Source organism: Numida meleagris, chromosome 5 (assembly GCF_002078875.1).
Source record: "Numida meleagris isolate 19003 breed g44 Domestic line chromosome 5, NumMel1.0, whole genome shotgun sequence".
Taxonomy (NCBI): domain Eukaryota; kingdom Metazoa; phylum Chordata; class Aves; order Galliformes; family Numididae; genus Numida; species Numida meleagris.
The window spans coordinates 36930635-36947446 of NC_034413.1; the positions used below are offsets into that span (position 1 = coordinate 36930635).

At 45.7% G+C, this 16812-nt stretch overlaps 1 protein-coding gene across 1 annotated transcript in view; it reads left to right on the forward strand.

Annotated features, from left to right (window-relative positions):
• ABCA12 (ATP binding cassette subfamily A member 12) overlaps positions 1-13506 on the forward strand; it is an 86986-nt gene extending 73480 nt beyond the window's left edge. The window contains exons 45-54 of the mRNA XM_021398764.1: positions 218-486; positions 1040-1250; positions 1976-2085; positions 2668-2812; positions 2955-3089; positions 5867-5970; positions 6229-6321; positions 6763-6868; positions 7564-7701; positions 8949-13506. Coding sequence (XP_021254439.1) covers positions 218-486; positions 1040-1250; positions 1976-2085; positions 2668-2812; positions 2955-3089; positions 5867-5970; positions 6229-6321; positions 6763-6868; positions 7564-7701; positions 8949-9068 — 1431 coding nt within the window. The 3' untranslated portion in view covers positions 9069-13506. The remainder of the gene's footprint in view (positions 1-217; positions 487-1039; positions 1251-1975; positions 2086-2667; positions 2813-2954; positions 3090-5866; positions 5971-6228; positions 6322-6762; positions 6869-7563; positions 7702-8948) is intronic.

The window sequence follows — 16812 nt, forward strand, 5'->3', positions numbered from 1 at the left end:
CGAGTTGCCTCTTGACTTTTCTGACCTTGTGTCTGCGAAATGAGCTGTCTCTAGAGCTCTTTGCTCTCAATTTATCTCTGCTCTGAGACACAAGCAAATCCCAATGTAATTGTTACACTTCAGTTCCATAGTGAAACCTATGGATTTATTCCATGAATAAAAACAGTGACTCTGCTCTTGTGTTTTTTTTTTTTGTTTGTTTGTTTGTTTTCCCCAGGGCTTGCGTGATCTCGCTGAAAACTTAAGGCACGCGTTCCTTCTGTTCCCACAATTTTGCTTTGGCTACGGCTTGATCGAACTGTCACAGGATCAGGCACTGCTGGGCTTCTTGAAAGCCTATGGAGTGGACTACCCTGACAAAACCTTTGAACTGGACAAGACCACATCTAAGCTGCTCGCCATGTTTATCCAGGGCACTGTGTTTTTTGCCATTCGTCTGACAGTTCACGATGGGATGATTCAGAAGGTCTGGAACAGCACACTGGAGTAAGTAACATCTGGAGACTCTCAATGAGAATGGACTGAGCCATCACTCAGTGGGTTCATTCTGGGCTCTCACACCATCACTGTCCATTATGAAGTCCATGTATTTCCGAGACATTCTGCAAACACAAAATAAGTTTTCTCTGGCAGCAGTGCTGGCACCTACCAGTAATTGGGGTGTCCGCTAATAGAGGTGTGGGTTACCGGAGTCTCTTGCTAATCCTTGCTGGCTCAGGCTGTTGGCCCTGTTTCAGGACTCTGGCTTTGGTGGGCTGGTGTCCAGCTGGCTGTGAGAGGAGTCAGCTCATTGAGAGCCTCCTCTTTTGTCCAGCAAGAAGCAAGAACCTGTCCCTGGCACTGTGTGTGTGTTCACAGGGCACTGGGTTTTCTTGAATTTCCTGAATAGAGCAAATAGGAGGAGAGAATAGAAACTGCAAGCCTGTGTATGTCTGTGTGCCTTGGGATCTCACAAGAAGGCTCTTCAGTACCCCAAACAGACAGACATAATGCTGTCTGTGATTACCAAAGGATAAGAGCCCCTATTTCCTTCCCTTAGGTTCCTGTTTGACAGAGTGCACGGCAAAGCACCGCTTCTGCTGTCCGTGACTGAAGAGGATGGGGATGTCGAGGCAGAGAGGAACCGAGTAGAGTCTGGCAAAGCTGACTTTGATGTGGTGCTGCTCCAGAACCTCACAAAGATCTACCACCTTCCTCACAAACGTATTGTGGCCGTGAAGAACATTAGCCTGGGGATTCCTGCTGGAGAGGTAAGCAAGTTGATTAAAGCTAAAGTTCCTGCACAGACCTGAGGTGGGGATGAGCCTCGGATGGATGCCATGCCTCTGGATGGGTCCCAGCACACAAGGATTTTCAGATCAGCTGATCTGTGTTAATGATATCAAAATAATAGTAATTATCAGCACAATGGTGATTGCTTACGCAACACACAATTGTGTATCTCCAACCTTAGCAGTAAAATATGGATTTTAGCATGAGATACTGAACTGCACTACAGGGAGCCAGTTCTTAATCTTATTAATGTAGTGCATTAGCAAGATTATTTGACGAGAATCTTGTCACGTTAAGGTTTTACCAATGACAGTACAAACCTCAGTCACCTCATTCCTTTGAATAGCTCTGTTCCTGTCAATGGGAGGTTTGCACAAATTAGATGAGCAGGATTTGGCCTGTGAGGCGAGCTCACTGCAAAAATGCACTTTACAGTAAAAGAAATGACTCTATTAGAGACACGTCCTTGATTCTTCACCATATTAAACAAACGGTCCTAATATAAGCTGCGGTATATTCTACCATAAACAACCGCCATTATAATGTTTGTATGCTCCAAGTATCTCTGCCTCTCTTGCAATTTATCTTGTTCAAGAGGCCAGAGAAAAAGTGACAAGCTGCACTGAGCACTCATCTCAGCGCAATATTTCTGCATTATAAATACAGCATGATTGCATTTCTACCTTTCTTTCTCACAACTCAGTGCTTTGGTTTGCTTGGTGTGAATGGAGCTGGGAAGACAACCATCTTTAAGATGCTGACAGGAGATATCGGAGCATCCAGCGGAAGGTTGCGGGTCCAGGATCATTCTGGGTATGGAAGATGTGATTTCAGGGGAAGGCACATAAGCTAATCAGCCTGGGGATGGTTTATAAGGCTGGGTGGCAAAGAAAAAGAAATGTAGAAGTTTGAAACAAATCCAAACATTAAAAACAGCAAACATAAATAAGGCAGGGAATGTAACCCCTTGAAGATGGCATAGTTTCTTCCTTAGGGTTTGCATTTGCTGTCATACCTCTGCTGATCTCAGTGGCATTTCTTCCACATCATTTGCTACAAGTGGGATCAAACACAGATCCTAAAATCTCCCACTTCTGGCGACCAGAAGGACTCATCTCCAGGCATTCTTTAACAGGAGTAGGCTTGGTGGCAGGTATGCCATCTGAAGGGCTGCTGGCAGTTGGAGACTTACGTACTAGACAGTGTGGCTCACAAATACAGTTCTTTGCAGAACCAAGGGCCTAAAAATTGAAGACTGCAAATTCTTAGCATTTTCCTTCAAGGCTCAGGGAGAGGGTAGGAAGCAGGAGAAGGGGTTTTTGCCTCTGCTTTTTGATTCCAGAGTGCATTGGCAATTTGGTGTGTTTAAAATGATTTGCTGACTTCGTTACAAAGGTCCTTGAATGACATCACAGAGGCACACTGGTCTCTCTTTGGCTACTGTCCTCAAGAAGATGCCTTAGATGATTTGCTGACGGTGGAAGAGCACATGTATTACTATGCTAGGCTCCATGGCATCCCAGAGAGAGAGATCAAAGGAGTAAGTAACACCAAGGCTTGACTTCAAGCATTTTCTAGTTATCAGGAGCCTTTACACTAATTTTATTAGTCTGTCAATGTAGATTTTTAACGGTAATTAATTCCTGGGCTCTGTTGTGAAATTAGTGCTCTTTCACCCCTAGATCGTGCTCCAGCTTCTCCACAGGCTGAATCTGATGGCCTACAAAGACAGAGTCACCTCTATGTGCAGTTATGGCACCAACAGAAAACTGTCAACTGCTCTGGCTCTCATTGGGAATCCATCTATTCTGCTGCTGGTGAGAAATGAGGGCCTTGTTGGGTGAAAGCTGAGCAGATCTCCAGGCTGGAGGGACGCTTGAACAGTCTTTTTAGACACAGGCTGCAGGACACTCCCCAAATGCTCATACTAAATAAAGTAGCCTGACATCACGTGCATCAAAGAAAAGTTTAGATTCCAGCAAGCACATACGTTTTCTCTGAGGGCATAAAGAGCAGTGAGTCTCCCATTTTCTGTGGTAGAATTTTGCAGGGGTCAAAAGTAGATCTTGTATTTGCCAGTTATTTTTTCCTTGTTCCCAGCTTTTTTTTGGTTTGGTATATTGATATCTTGCATAGTCTTGCAAAGAGTAGTAGCATTCAAGGCTGCATGTAAATAGGAGAGTAAAGGAGCAACTTTCAAGATTAGAACATAAAGCTATTCTTTCTAGATCTGACTTCCCCATTTTTCTTTCCCTTTGAACTTTTCAATTCTTCCATGAGATATACCATTGCTAAAATATACTTTTTTGTGAGTTTTTCACTTGCTGTGTTTTATGTGTGGAGAGCTGTGGGGTGTGGTCAACATGCCCAAGGGATGGGATGCCATCCAGAGGGACAGGCTGAGCAGTGGGCCCAGGAAGACCTCATGAAGTTCAACAAATCAAAAGACAACAAGGTTTTGCACCTGGGTCATGGCAGCCCACTATCAGCACAAGCCGGGGGATGTAAGAACGGAGCACAGCCCTGCCAAAAAGCACTTTGGGGTACTGGTGGATGGCAGCTGGACATGAGCCAGCACTGTGCCCTCGCTTCCCAAAGCCAACTGTATCCTGGGCTGCATCAAAAGTAGTGCGGCCAGTAGGGCGAGGGAGGGGATCTGCCCCTCTGCTCTGTGCTGTTGAGGCCTCACCTGGAGTACTGCGTCCAGATGTGGAGTCCTCAGTACAAGACAGACACAGACCAGTTGGAGTGTGTCCGGAGGAGGGCCACAAAAATGACCCAAGGGATGGAACACCTCTCCTGCAAGGACAGGCTGAGAGAGCTGGGGCTGTTCAGCCTGGAGAAGAGAAGGCTCCAGGGAGAACTATAATCACGCCTGGTCTATGAAGAATCACAGAATCATAGAATGGCCTGGGTTGAAAAGGACCTCAAAGATCATCGAGTTTCAACCCCCCTGCTGAGTGCAGGGTTGCCAACCACTAGACCAGGCTGCCCAGAGCCACGTCCAGCCTGGCCTTGAATGCCTCCAGGGACGGGGCATCCACAACCTCCTTGGACCTCCCATTCCAGTGTGTCACAACCCTCTGAGTGAAAAACTTCCTCCTAATATCTAACCTACATCTCCCCTGTCTCAGTTTAAAACCATTCCCCCTTGTCCTATCGCTATCCACCCTTGTGAACAGTCATTCCCCCTCCTGTTTATTTACTCCCTTCAAGTATTGGAAGGCCACAATGAGGTCTCCCCAGAGCCTTCTCTTCTCCAAGCTAAACAAGCCCAGTTCCCTCAACCTTTCTTCACAGAAGAGGTGCTCCAGCCCTCTGATCATCTTGGTGGCCCTCTGAACTCGTTCCAAGAGCTCTGCATCTTTCTTGTACTGAGGGCCCCAGAAGGGTTCAAAACACTTCAGAAGGGGACAGACTCTTTAGCAGGGTCTGCTGTGATAAGGAAAGGGGAAGTGGTTTCAAACTAAAGGTGAGGAGAGTTAGACTGGATACAAGGAAGAAGGTTTTTTTACGGTAAGGATGGTGAGGTACTGGCACAGGTTGCCCAGAGAGGTGATAGATGCCCCATCCTAGAGACATTCAAGTTCATTCAAGGCTGGATGGGGCTCTGAGCACCTGATGGAGCTGTAGGTGTCCCTGTTCATTGCAGGGAAGTTGGACCAGATGGCATTTAAAGGTCCCTTTTAACTCTAAGGATTCTATGATTGTATTCTATGATTCTAAATATGTGCAGTCCTCTAAAAGCAGTGTTAAATGAGATGCTTAGTGGATATAAATCTTCCTTGCTCCAACTTGCATCCAGCCCAGCTGTTCTGTGGCCAGAAGTGACCACACCAGCCCTTTGTTAACTTTTGTGACATGCAAAGTCTCAATAAAAAGAGAAGGTAGAGAAATTTTCTCTGTACTGACTGCTGCATGAACCCAAGCTGTTTGCTTCTGCCTCATATAGTACAGTACCCTTAACAATACAGTACCCTTAACAATAACAATCTGGCAATTGGAAACCAGCTAACAATTTTATCAGCAATGCATAAAGTAGGAGACAATATATTGTCTTTCATCTCTGGCTCATTTTCTTTATAAACAGAGAAATGGAACGCTTGCTTTGTCAGCATATGAGAGAAGCAGAATGCAGTTTCACCTGGGAATCAGAAGCTTGTTGGTTGCTTCTTGTTTGAGACCATGCCTGTGGTGTTTGTGGAAATTTAAAGCACCTTGATTTAAAATGGGTTGATCTTAGGTGGTGTCATCAGAGCCACTCAGTTCCTATAAGGAGTCCAGTGGAGGTTGGGAGTTCCCGCTGCAGTCACCAAGGAGTGGAACAGCTCCAAAAGGCAGTGAGGATGGATGTCTTTGGTTGACTTGCTTCTGTGTGAGGGAAGCCTAGGATGTCTCAGTCATACCCATAAAGCAGTTGAGGATAATCCTTCTCCCTGATCTGTATCGGTGGCTGCTCACCTGGGGGGATCCTTACTAGCAAATATAACTCTAATGATAAACATAAAAGGAGAACAAGAGGATGAGTATTAGGAAGACAAGATTTTGAGTGCAATATTACATTTGGATTATTAGCATTTGTCTTTCCTGATAGGATGAACCGAGCTCTGGAATGGATCCAAATGCTAAACGCCACCTTTGGAAAATCATCAGTGAGGAAGTGCAGAACAAATGCTCAGTGATACTCACATCCCACAGGTAGGGCTGGGTTGGCTTTCTCTCCAGTTTCAGGATCTTCAAGAGATATGGAAAGGTCCATCCTTCAAAATCCCTGTTGCTCCTCAGGGAATTTCAGGGCACTGTGCTGTGACAGGTTTGCAGGGTTGGGGTTGGATGGTGGTGCTCACATAGACCCGTACTCTGAGGAAGATGCAGTATTGTTCTCTGATCACTAAAGTAACTGTTTTATGTATGGCTTCTCAATGACTTATTAGAGTTTCTCTGTTGTTTTTTCAGCATGGAAGAATGTGAAGCCCTCTGTACCAGGCTGGCTATTATGGTGAATGGGAGTTTTCAGTGCATTGGTTCTCTGCAGCATATCAAGAGCAGGTCTGTAAAATGTACTCACTCCATTTCTACTGATTGGCATATGGAGTTACTAACACAGCTTTGAGGGCTCAGGACACGAGACCTTTGTTAACAGGGCATCAAAATAAACAATTTTCTGTTTTATGTTCCTTACTACACCACCAAAATTCTTTTAACTAATATACTTTTTGCTCTCTCGTAGCCTTTTTTTCCAAGAGATGTGTTCCCCAAAGCACTTCACTGTTGAAAATGTAAAGTGCGTTTGGGTTGAGCTTCGATTTTATTAGTTACCACAATAGTCCAGTTCCTTGTTGAGATTCACTCCAGGTTAACAACCTTGACCCCATTCAAGCTGCACTCTGCCTGTGTTAGATTTCCCTGAAGAGGCTCTGCAGCACTCTCAAGGGATTTTCTTTATCTGTTTCTCTTTCTTGCTGTGTTGTGATTTTCCTTTTTTCCCAGGTTTGGAAGAGGATTCACTGTGAAGATGCACTTAAATAGCAGCACAGTTGGCACAGAGATGCTGACAGAGTTCATGAAGTCACACTTCCCAAATACGTGCCTGAAGGTAAGCAGGGCAATTGCATTCAAGGGAGTCCTTCCACGTTAACCAGGAGTATCTTGCAAGATAGACATCTTGTAACTTGCATGAGATCCATGCTCTTTAAGTGTGAGAAATTCATACACACGCACTTGTTACAGCATTGCCCAAGGGCTGGATTATCCAAGTTCCTTGCTGGCTTAAATAACCTCAGCCAGACAGCTGCAGCAAGCCTATAAGGCAGCTGTTAGGTGACCCTCTGCACCTGTGAATGGTTCCACTGAAGCCTGGACTGTATACAGATGCACTTTATATTAGTAATTAGATGGTCAGGTGCTTCCTCTTACAGGGTAACTATTAAACCAGAGTATAACTGAGTTAGAATCCCATCCATCATCTCTGCAGCTAAATCATTGTGTTAATCAGAACAGCAAACTTGGAGCTGGAAATGCTATGGTAACCTTCAAACTTGCATGTCTGGGGCTTATTTATCAGTACCCAATTAAAAAAAAACCTAAAACTCCCAACAGGGAAACACTGGTCAATTACAAACAAAAATGTTTTTCATCTCTAGGAACCAGAGGACAGAACGTATCCTCTGTCCCTTAACTCTCCCATGGTTTGGCTCCTCTGTACTTCCACCTTCAGCCAGGCAGCCCTCGAAGCAGCTTGCTCTTCATAGGCAGTCTTCTAACTTTACCCCGTCGTTGCTGTTCCCGCAGGATCGTCATTTCAACATGGTGGAGTACCATGTTCCAGTTTCAGCAGGAGGGGTAGCAAATATATTTGATCTCCTGGAAGCCAGCAAAGAAGCCTTCAAAATCAGGCACTTCTCAGTGAGTCAGACAACGCTAGAGGAGGTAAGGAATTAAAGATGTGTGGCCATCCATTTTGAACTGTTAACAGGGTAGCAAGCAGACTGATGGTTACACATAATGGACTGCTGCACACAATAGACTACATTTTAAAGGGATTTCCATCTGTATTCCTCCTGGGGATACTTTATCAGTATTATTGCCTCCAGATACCCATGCTGGTGCTGGGAAAATACACAGAATGCTGCCTGTAGAATAAAGGATCTGTTCTTCCTCATCAAAGCTGATTTCAGCAGTATCAAGGATGAAGATGAAGGGCAGGATTATGAATCACCCCTGAGCTCAGCGCTAGGCGTCCTGGTGATGGATTTTTCCTACCAGTCATGGAAATTTGCTTGATTTTGTTCTTTGCTGTACTGTATTTGGATTGTAAGTTCATGTCGCATTACTCCAAACTTAGCATTCATGGCATGTTCCTTCCATTTTCCCTTGGAAGAACATTCCCACTGGCATCAAAACCTTGTAGGAAAAGCCTCAGCTGAAGGGATTCATAAGGATTTATCCAGAAGAGAACATTCAGTTGAGCATCAGCATCTGATCTGTTAGGTCTGCCCCAGAGACAGGAGCAAAACTGCAAGCCCTGTAATCCTATAAATTGTTGAACAGGTCTGGAGGAGAAGGGAAGGAGGTCCTCAATATTGTTTTAATGAGGGGCAGTGGTTGTGAGAGAAACCAGCTGACAAACAGCAGGAAGCCCCAAGTCATGTTTTGTGAGGACGGCATGGATTTTGTGTATGCATATGTGATTGCAGTGCTCCAGTAAGAATATTTTATGTATTCATTAGATACTGTTCAAACAGACTGTTACGTGTGATTATATATACCTTTCTGTATAATATGCAGCTGCGCCTGCATAGATGTCAATTATATATGGACAGATAGGTTTATAAAGTAATAATATAGATGTACTACACTGTAATCAAAATGAACTGCCACACGGGGGTATTATCTCACTAGTATTTTGAAACATGAGCTACAGGACAATTAGGTTCTGCAGGAACATCTACCTTTGCATTCCCAGGTGTCCACTGAGCAGTACAGGAGTATGCATCCATTTATTTACGTTAAGCCATAAGACGCACAACGCTTGAGTTCTCAAATCCAGTGTGAATCTGTTCCCGAGCACTCTCTCCACGTTCAGCCAAATGTGCAGCCATTCCTCTTTTCTTATTCATTCACATTATCAATTCTTTATACTGTCACGTACTGAATGTTATCCTTTAAACTTACAGGTTTTCATCGACTTTGCTAAAGATCAAGCAGATCCTGATGGCATGGACGCTGGTCCCGATGTGACTTCAGACAGCTCTGATACCTCTAGCCAGGCTAGCACCATAAGCTCCATCTATTGAAAGGCCCCTACCGTAAGGGATCACAGGAGCTGAGGAAAAGACCTCACGCCCCCTCTCGGGGTTCTTACAGTTTCGTCCTCTTTTCTATGATTCTAGGATGGTAGGCATAAAAAGTCACAACTTTTTAAGTACTTTTTTGATATGCACTTATTTTGTTACTGGGAACGTGGTCGGCACTTAAGGCTGGCATTTGGTTACAAATCAGGTTGATCTTTTCACAGGTTGTCTTTTTTTCTGCTCAGTTCTAGTTGTACGATGGCTTTTATACCTGTGAGGACTTAGTTGTCATCGCCTGCTCCTTCTGGCCACGGCCATTTGCTTACAGGAGAAATGGCTGTGATGGAGCAGAGGAGCTGCAGGCAGCGCAGGGTGTTTGACAAAACAGCAGCCCTGGGGCTGCCCTCTGAGAGCCCCCAGTCCCCTTCTTGCTCTGCAACAGACTTTCTGTTGCTCAGATTTGCCAGGTTCCCCACCGGTGAAATAGGGTTCATGGCGCTGCCCCACCTCACAGGGGTGTTGTGAGGATGTAGGTGTTGTGTACTGAGTTGCATATGCCATTGGTGGGGTCCGTCTTTGGTAATGACATAAAGCTTTTCTTTATGTGTGGGTGATGTCAGTACAAATATAATTATTTTAAAAGTCAGCGCTTCCACTGATTTTGGTTTATTCCAGCCCTACGTGACACCCAGAATAAGCCCTCAGCTCCCAGGCAGCTCTTGGCTCTTGGTACCCCATAGAAGGCCACTCCACCAAACCTGCCTGTTTCTCCTTTTGTCTGGTGCTCAGGGCATTCCATTATGGCAGAAGAATGGTATGAAGCAGCTGTACTTGTTAAATTTGAGCCAAGGGAAACTCTAGCTGGAAGCTGCATCTTTCTCCCCCTCATCATGAAAGGAGTGTTAGTAGTTCAGCTCCCATGTGATGCTAAGGCTTGCTGAGATAATCGCAAAAGGAATAGGCGCTGTAAGTACCAAAGCTGTTTAGGACTTTACAGTGGGATGCAGAAGTTCAGAGAGTTTAGCTACTGTGAGGATGTCACGCTTTCTCCTTCATCTCAGTGTAAACTTCTTGCTGATAGCACGAGGAGTTTTACTATGGATTGAAGGTATTATCAAGCCTTGAATTATGCCTTAACCTGCTGGCTGTAATTAAAACTTGAAATTCAGCTTCTTTCCAGAATGCATTTGACACCTGCAGTTTATAAGTAACTGCAAATGCTGCCCAGACATTCATCGTGTCTCCTATTATTACATCTCCAGCTCTGAAAAAGCTCTTTTTTTCCCCCTCTCATTTTCATTGCATATCTTACACAGATCACAGTATAAAATTAAGCTTTTCTCTAATGGAGGGCTTGCGCTCCCTGCAAAGGATGCAGAGTATGAATGCCAATGATTTAAATGCAGCCTTGTAATACCAATCAGAGTATTATTTTATTATGTCGATGGCTTTGCAACTGCCAGTGAAAGATGGATCTTCAGGCTCTGTCCAGATGTACTTTACATTTAATTGAGGGAGACCAATACAAAGCTATTCTTTTGTCCTGTTAGAGCCTGCTAATCAAAAAAAGAAAAAAAAAAAAAAAAGGAAGTGATTCATTGGAATACTTCATCTAGTTGCAGTTTAATTGGGTAAAATAGAATTTCCCCCCAAAAAAGCAAAAAGCATCCTCTGGATTTCCACCCAATTCTGGCATTAATGGAAACATCTGCTTCATGTGAAATGTGTCACAGCCGTGATGTACGCTCTCTGGTTTCACTTGCAGGTAAAAATAAAACATCTGCTATTGCAATCAAGTCTGCAGGTATTGGTCCAAACAAGCAAAAGTTTAGGTACTTAAGGGAATTTAATTGAAACCTGTGGAGAAGTAGTTACAACTGCTCAGGGGGTTGAAGCATCTGGCAAGTAGGCTGTATGGAACATCACCAGGGGCTGAATTATCATTTTTTGCCATATTACAAACTCCCCTCTGAGCCTTGTAGATTTAACCTGTCCTTTTCTAAGGTAGGACATGCTCCAGGCTTGGCTCCAGGACAAGAAATGCAGAAGCTAATAACATCCTACCTCTGAAAGCCAGCTCTGGGTTTCTCATCACCCCTTGGTCTCCCCAAGGAGGGCTCGTTCTGGTTGCAGGATACAGAGCTACTGCTCAGAAAATGACTTTTTCAATAAAGCCAGGCAGCCAGCAAGCCTGGATCTTTCTCTTGGTCTGAGCAGGGAGCTTAAGATCACTGAAAACATTGACCCGGGTGTCTCTGGAAGGGATAGAGGCACGCTCTGCATACTGCTGCACATCGCCTCTCTGTGAGTGAGAGATGAATGCTGCAGCCAGGGGAGAAGCAAGCTTTTCATCTCGCTTCTTTAATGCAATCTCACTTCAGCCACCCTAATAACCTTTCTTCGAGGCAATGGGGAGCAATAGTCTAGCCTTGCCAGAGCAATCACATGGCCCATATGTGTTAATTGGAACTGCACGGGCTTCAGCTGAGCTTCATTTAAGAATGCTTTAAAATATTAGTAACACAAGGTGTACACAGTACAACACTAAACAAGTCCAGGGCCAGGGAGTCAAGGAGAGCCTTCATAATTGGTTGTGTGGATTGTGAGATGGATTCAAATCAATTCTGTAATTGGAGATGCAAATTTGGAGACACTGGCTCAAATCTCTGTCCCAGCTCTGTACTGCTGGTAAGAGCACGGCACTTTCCAAGCCTGATCCTTGCTTGGCTTACGCCTCGATGCAAGTGGCCATCAAGGGCAGCCAAAGAAAGCTGTCCTGTAGGGCCAAATCAAACGATGATTCAGCCCTGATCACTCCTGTAAATATTAACTGAGGGTCTAATAGGGCTTCTTCATCCTTTCATGAGAACCATAGCAGTGGTTTTATCCCTGCACTGGGACAGCAAGCATGCTTATAGGTCAAATGAAGGCATCCAGGTAAACACCGCTCCAGAGACCAGCAAAGCACAGGAGCTGCTGATACCATGTGGAGTTACCTCTGAGGTCCAGAATGTGTGGGATCCAGCCAGGCACAGGATGAGGCCCTGGCCTGTCCTCTGGGCCTCAGCTTTCTTACACTGCTGCAGCTTCACCGAAGAGGCTGTGAGGAGTTAGGGGTTTTTACAAGCCAAGAAAAATGCAAGCTCCTGCACTTAATAGGGTTTTTGTGTGTGTGTGTGTGTGTGAGTTGGTGGAGGAAGAAAAATGGTTGTTAGATGGCAACAGCACATAGCATGATTTTACTCCCTCTTTTTTGCAGACAACAGCTGTGATCTTGCATAGCTATAACAAAATATCTACAGCATATTAGAGGGGAGCGCAACAGAGAAAAGAAGCAGTGGGGAATGACAGAAACGAATTTGCCAGAATTATTATTCCATGACAGTATTTAAATAAAAAAAAAAATCACTCTAATTAATTTAGTTGTTCAGGGAGAGGGAGGAAATAAGGAAGATGGCACTGAAATAGTAAGAACAACATTAGTATGGGACACGGCCAGCACTAACTTACTGTTGGCTTTGCTCCTCACACAGCCTGCATACGCAGTGCTGGTAATGAGGGAGGATGAGCAGCCCTGTGGTGCTGGGGGCAGCCTCTTTGGGGGCCACATCATCCAAAAGGAGCCCCCCCGATCTCTGTGGCGTGGGGGGAGCCCTGGGTCGCCCCAAAGGGGTATTGTTTTTAGGAGAACTACCAGCCTTGTGTCAGAGTACAATCCTGTGGCATCTGAAAGCGAGCACATGGCAAAATGGAGGGGATGGGGCGGTGGCCACATGCAGTCCAGGATGAAGAAAAGCTGTGGCTAGTGCTTGCAGCCCGTGGAGCAAAACTTGAAGCCTGGTGCCTCTCCATTGTGCTCGATTACAGGGGTGCAGCCACCACTTCATTTCTGATCATTGGTTTAAAAGACTTTTGGAGATGGGTCATCACCAGGAAGAGCAATTCTGAAGGCTTCATGCTGGGAAATAAGAGAAATCAGTGGTGGTTCTCCCCAGGTTTTAAGGCCCAAAGCAACAATCTGAACATCCACCCCAACCTCCAGTTTAACACAGGCTCCTGAATGCCAAGCAGTGGGTCAGTCACTAAAACAAGCATTTGGATAGAAATGAAACATCTTTTAGAAAGAGATGAGCTCTTCGCTGACTCCAAAGAAAGAAACCAGGGAGTGCACCTGCAGGGCATGAGGGAGGATTTATGGTAACACACACAAGATAAAATCCAAGTGAAGACAGGGTAATAATTGAGGTTTTTACCTCCATTAGCAGGTCAAGGTGAACTCCCAGCCCTCCACTCTCTCTGTCCTAGTTGCCAGCTGAAGGGGTTTCACACAGCCCTGGACTTTATTGTGCAGCGGTGGTTTCACAGCCAGAGCCTAACAAACAGAGGTGTGTGCAGCGCAGGACGGCGTGCCTCCTCCATATCCACACCCGGGGGGTTATTCCTGTGCAAAACAGCCATGAATTGAAGTTAAAACGATACCAAGCAGACTGAAATCCAATTAAAGCAGATCCCTCAGGGCTGCACATCCAATTAGCAGAGCATCTTTAATTACACCCGTGGCATTTCATCGACCTACAAACAGAGGACCTTGAGCGCAGAGCTGCTGTCTGCCTGGTGACCCATATCCATGAGGTCTGCTGAGGATTTCTAGGCAGCAATGACTGGTGGTGCTTTAGAACAAACCAGTGCTTGTTGTCATTTAAAAGCATGGAGAAACGAGTGACTGGAGCAGGCAGGTCTAGGGATGCCCAGCTTGAGATTTAGTTAAACAGAGCCTCTTCATAGCACCTTACTAAAGGCTGTTCTCTGATTCAAGAAAATAGTATCCTTTGCAGAGTTGCTCACCTTGCAAATGCTGCTCCCAACAGAGAGGTTTCTCCTTAGCCAGCAGGACCCAGCAGCAGGAGGCTGTGCTTCACTGCCCATATGCTCCACAAACCACTGTAGGCACCAGCCTGGTGCTTCCCATGGAGCCCCTCTTCGCTGGGTGGCTGCAGTGGGAGCTGGCAGGCTGCATTAGATCTCTCACCTGAGCTGTGTACCTTAATCCCAAGGGATTGCCTCATTTATCCTCTGCTAGCCCTAGGAGCAAGGTAAAGGAAAAACAAAGAAAACATTTTCAGCATTTTCATAGCAATTTTCTCTAGCAGGTGATTGCTGGGAAGCAATTAAGGTTCAAGTGATTCTGAAAGAGAACAGATTTTTACCCTCCTCAGGGCAGAGGGGTTTCCCTTTTGCAGGGGCTTAGCATACCCCATTCCAGGAACCTGGAGGCTGAAGCATTTGAGTTCACTTTGGTGAGAAAACTGGTAAAACAAAACAAACAAAAAAACCCCCATATTTTCAAACCAAATCTTAAGGGATGCTAGAAACACCAGAACACCTCTGTATGCTCCTCAGCTCTCTCTGGCATCTCTGCATGAAGTACAGGAATTCAAAATGCCTTTTCACCCTCATTCTTGAGCTTAACGCTGGCAAGCAGCCAGACCCAGCTGAGAGCCAGCAGTGCAAGCTTGGAGCCTTAGCCCCAAGCCTGTCCAAGTCCATAGTGAGACTGCCCTGGATTGCAATGGGCTGTGGGACCTCATCTTGCTCCCTGAGAATTCCTCTCTAAAATCCTGTCAAAGAACACACAAAGCTGAGGGAGCCTCTTCTTTGCCAGTTGTGCACCAGCCTGAGGGTTGGTGTGTGTTAAAACCTCACTGATCTCATTTTAATGCAAAATCATGCCATCCTGCGCAATACTGATAGGTGCCCAGAAGCAGGTATTTCACATGTCTTCACATGCTCTTTCTCAAGTGTTTCTTTAAATATCTCCAGTGTCAGTAAGTCGAGCAAAATGGGAGACCTTGAGCTTAATCAGATTAACAATTACCATCCATCGCTGCAAAGCAGGCTGCCACGCTGCTGAATTCCTTCTGCTTCAGGAACTGGGGAAATCAGAGCTGCACCTGAGCAGCGCAACAAACAAGGGCAGCTTGAGGCTCCCCAGGAAGGAGGAGGAGACTGATTGCTGAGGCTGACTTCTTTATTCACTTCTTTATTAGCCTTCAGAGCCTCCCTAGGAATTACTAAAGCATCCCCAGGGAGTGCAGCACTGAGAAGGGAGCATTTTCTCACAGAGCAATGCTTCGTGCTGCAATAACATTCTGTGCAAATGCGCCAGAGTGGCTGCACCCGTTCCCTCCCTCTCCCGGGCAGCAAGGCTCTGCTCCTTTAACCTGCTCTCCACGTCTTCGGCATTTGAGAATCCTCATTACAGACTCAGCAAGCAACTTCTTTTTTTACCCAGAAACAGCTCTTTGCCACGCATGGGTGGATGGCAAAGGCAAAGCTGGTAGGCTTGTTACAAAGCCCTCAGTTGTTAGTCAGAGGTTTGCTGGGTTAAAGGCACCCTCCTCCTCAGGGCTGGGCTATAAACTGGGGTTTGCAAAAATTTGGCAGGATTAGGGAATACCATGGGGTTGCAGCAATGAAGACTTTCAGGGGAGGTTTAGGGATGAACATTGTACACACTGTGTACACACACCTACACACAGGGCAGTGGAGGCAGCACGGCCGAGGATGCAGTTTCCGACAGAGCTCATATTGCAGCAATGGCAGGAATCCCAGGTGCTGAAAGGACATAACTCTGCCAGAGAACAGAAAAATGTAATTACTGGATGAGCCAGTGGGGTGGCAGCCCTGACCCATGAGATGAGAAACCCATACAGCTCCCGTGGAGCCTGATGTTCGGGATTATTTTTCCACCTTGAATATCCTATACGGGGTATTTTCCATGCCTGAAAGCCACTCGTGAGAACAATATACTACTGCTTCTCATGTTATGTTAAATGGCAGGAAGGGGTGCCATCCTGGGGCTGCTAAATGTCTGCATTGCTCATCGGCCTCATCCTGATGTATGGAAGCTGCTGTGTTTCATTCCCCCCCCATGCCCCATGCTGTTTTTGAGTTCTGGCTCAAGTGAGAGCTTGGGCCATGTAACAGAGCATGTCGTCCTACATAGCTACGGGAAACATCTTAAAAACCAGGTAGAAGCACTGCCATGCATCCAGGGCTGCAGATGTGCACAAGCGTGGGGTCGTGCAGGAAAGATTTTGGGGGAGAACTTTTGTTTTTGTAAGCTGCAGCTCAAAGCCGGACACACTGTAAATAGAGATCATTTATCAGCCGCTCAGCAGCAAGTGGCTGCTGTTAGTTATTGTAACAGCATAAATCATTGGGAGCTGTTACCATTTTAATTTGGGTTTAGTAGGGATTACTAAGGAAAAAAGTTCACACTTACCTATTTAAAACATACATACCAGTACCTACAAGCACACGGAGGCATGCTGGGGTGTTTGCTCATTGGTTTTTCCAGGGAAAGCACCCAGGGAGCTTTGAACCTGGGGCATTACCATGGTTTAGGCTGGGCACCACAGGACTTACTGTCACCCAGGGATGTGGCACCTGGGGGAAAAGTGAGAGGGCAGGTCCCCAGTGCAGGGCATGGGGCTGGTGCTCCCTATGCATTGCATCCTACTATCTCCGTGTTAAGACCACAATTTTTCCTTTTTAAAAAAATTATTTATTTTATTTGCAGCTCAACTCTGGGTCACATTTTCAAAAGGGAGTGATTTTAGGATTCTGAAGCCCTCTGCTCCCACACTCGGAAGGAAAGCTGAGGAGGCAGGGAGCACTTTAATTTAAATTAAGGCAGCATTACCCGCACATTTCATACTCTCCCAAAATGCCAGCTGCACTCCCT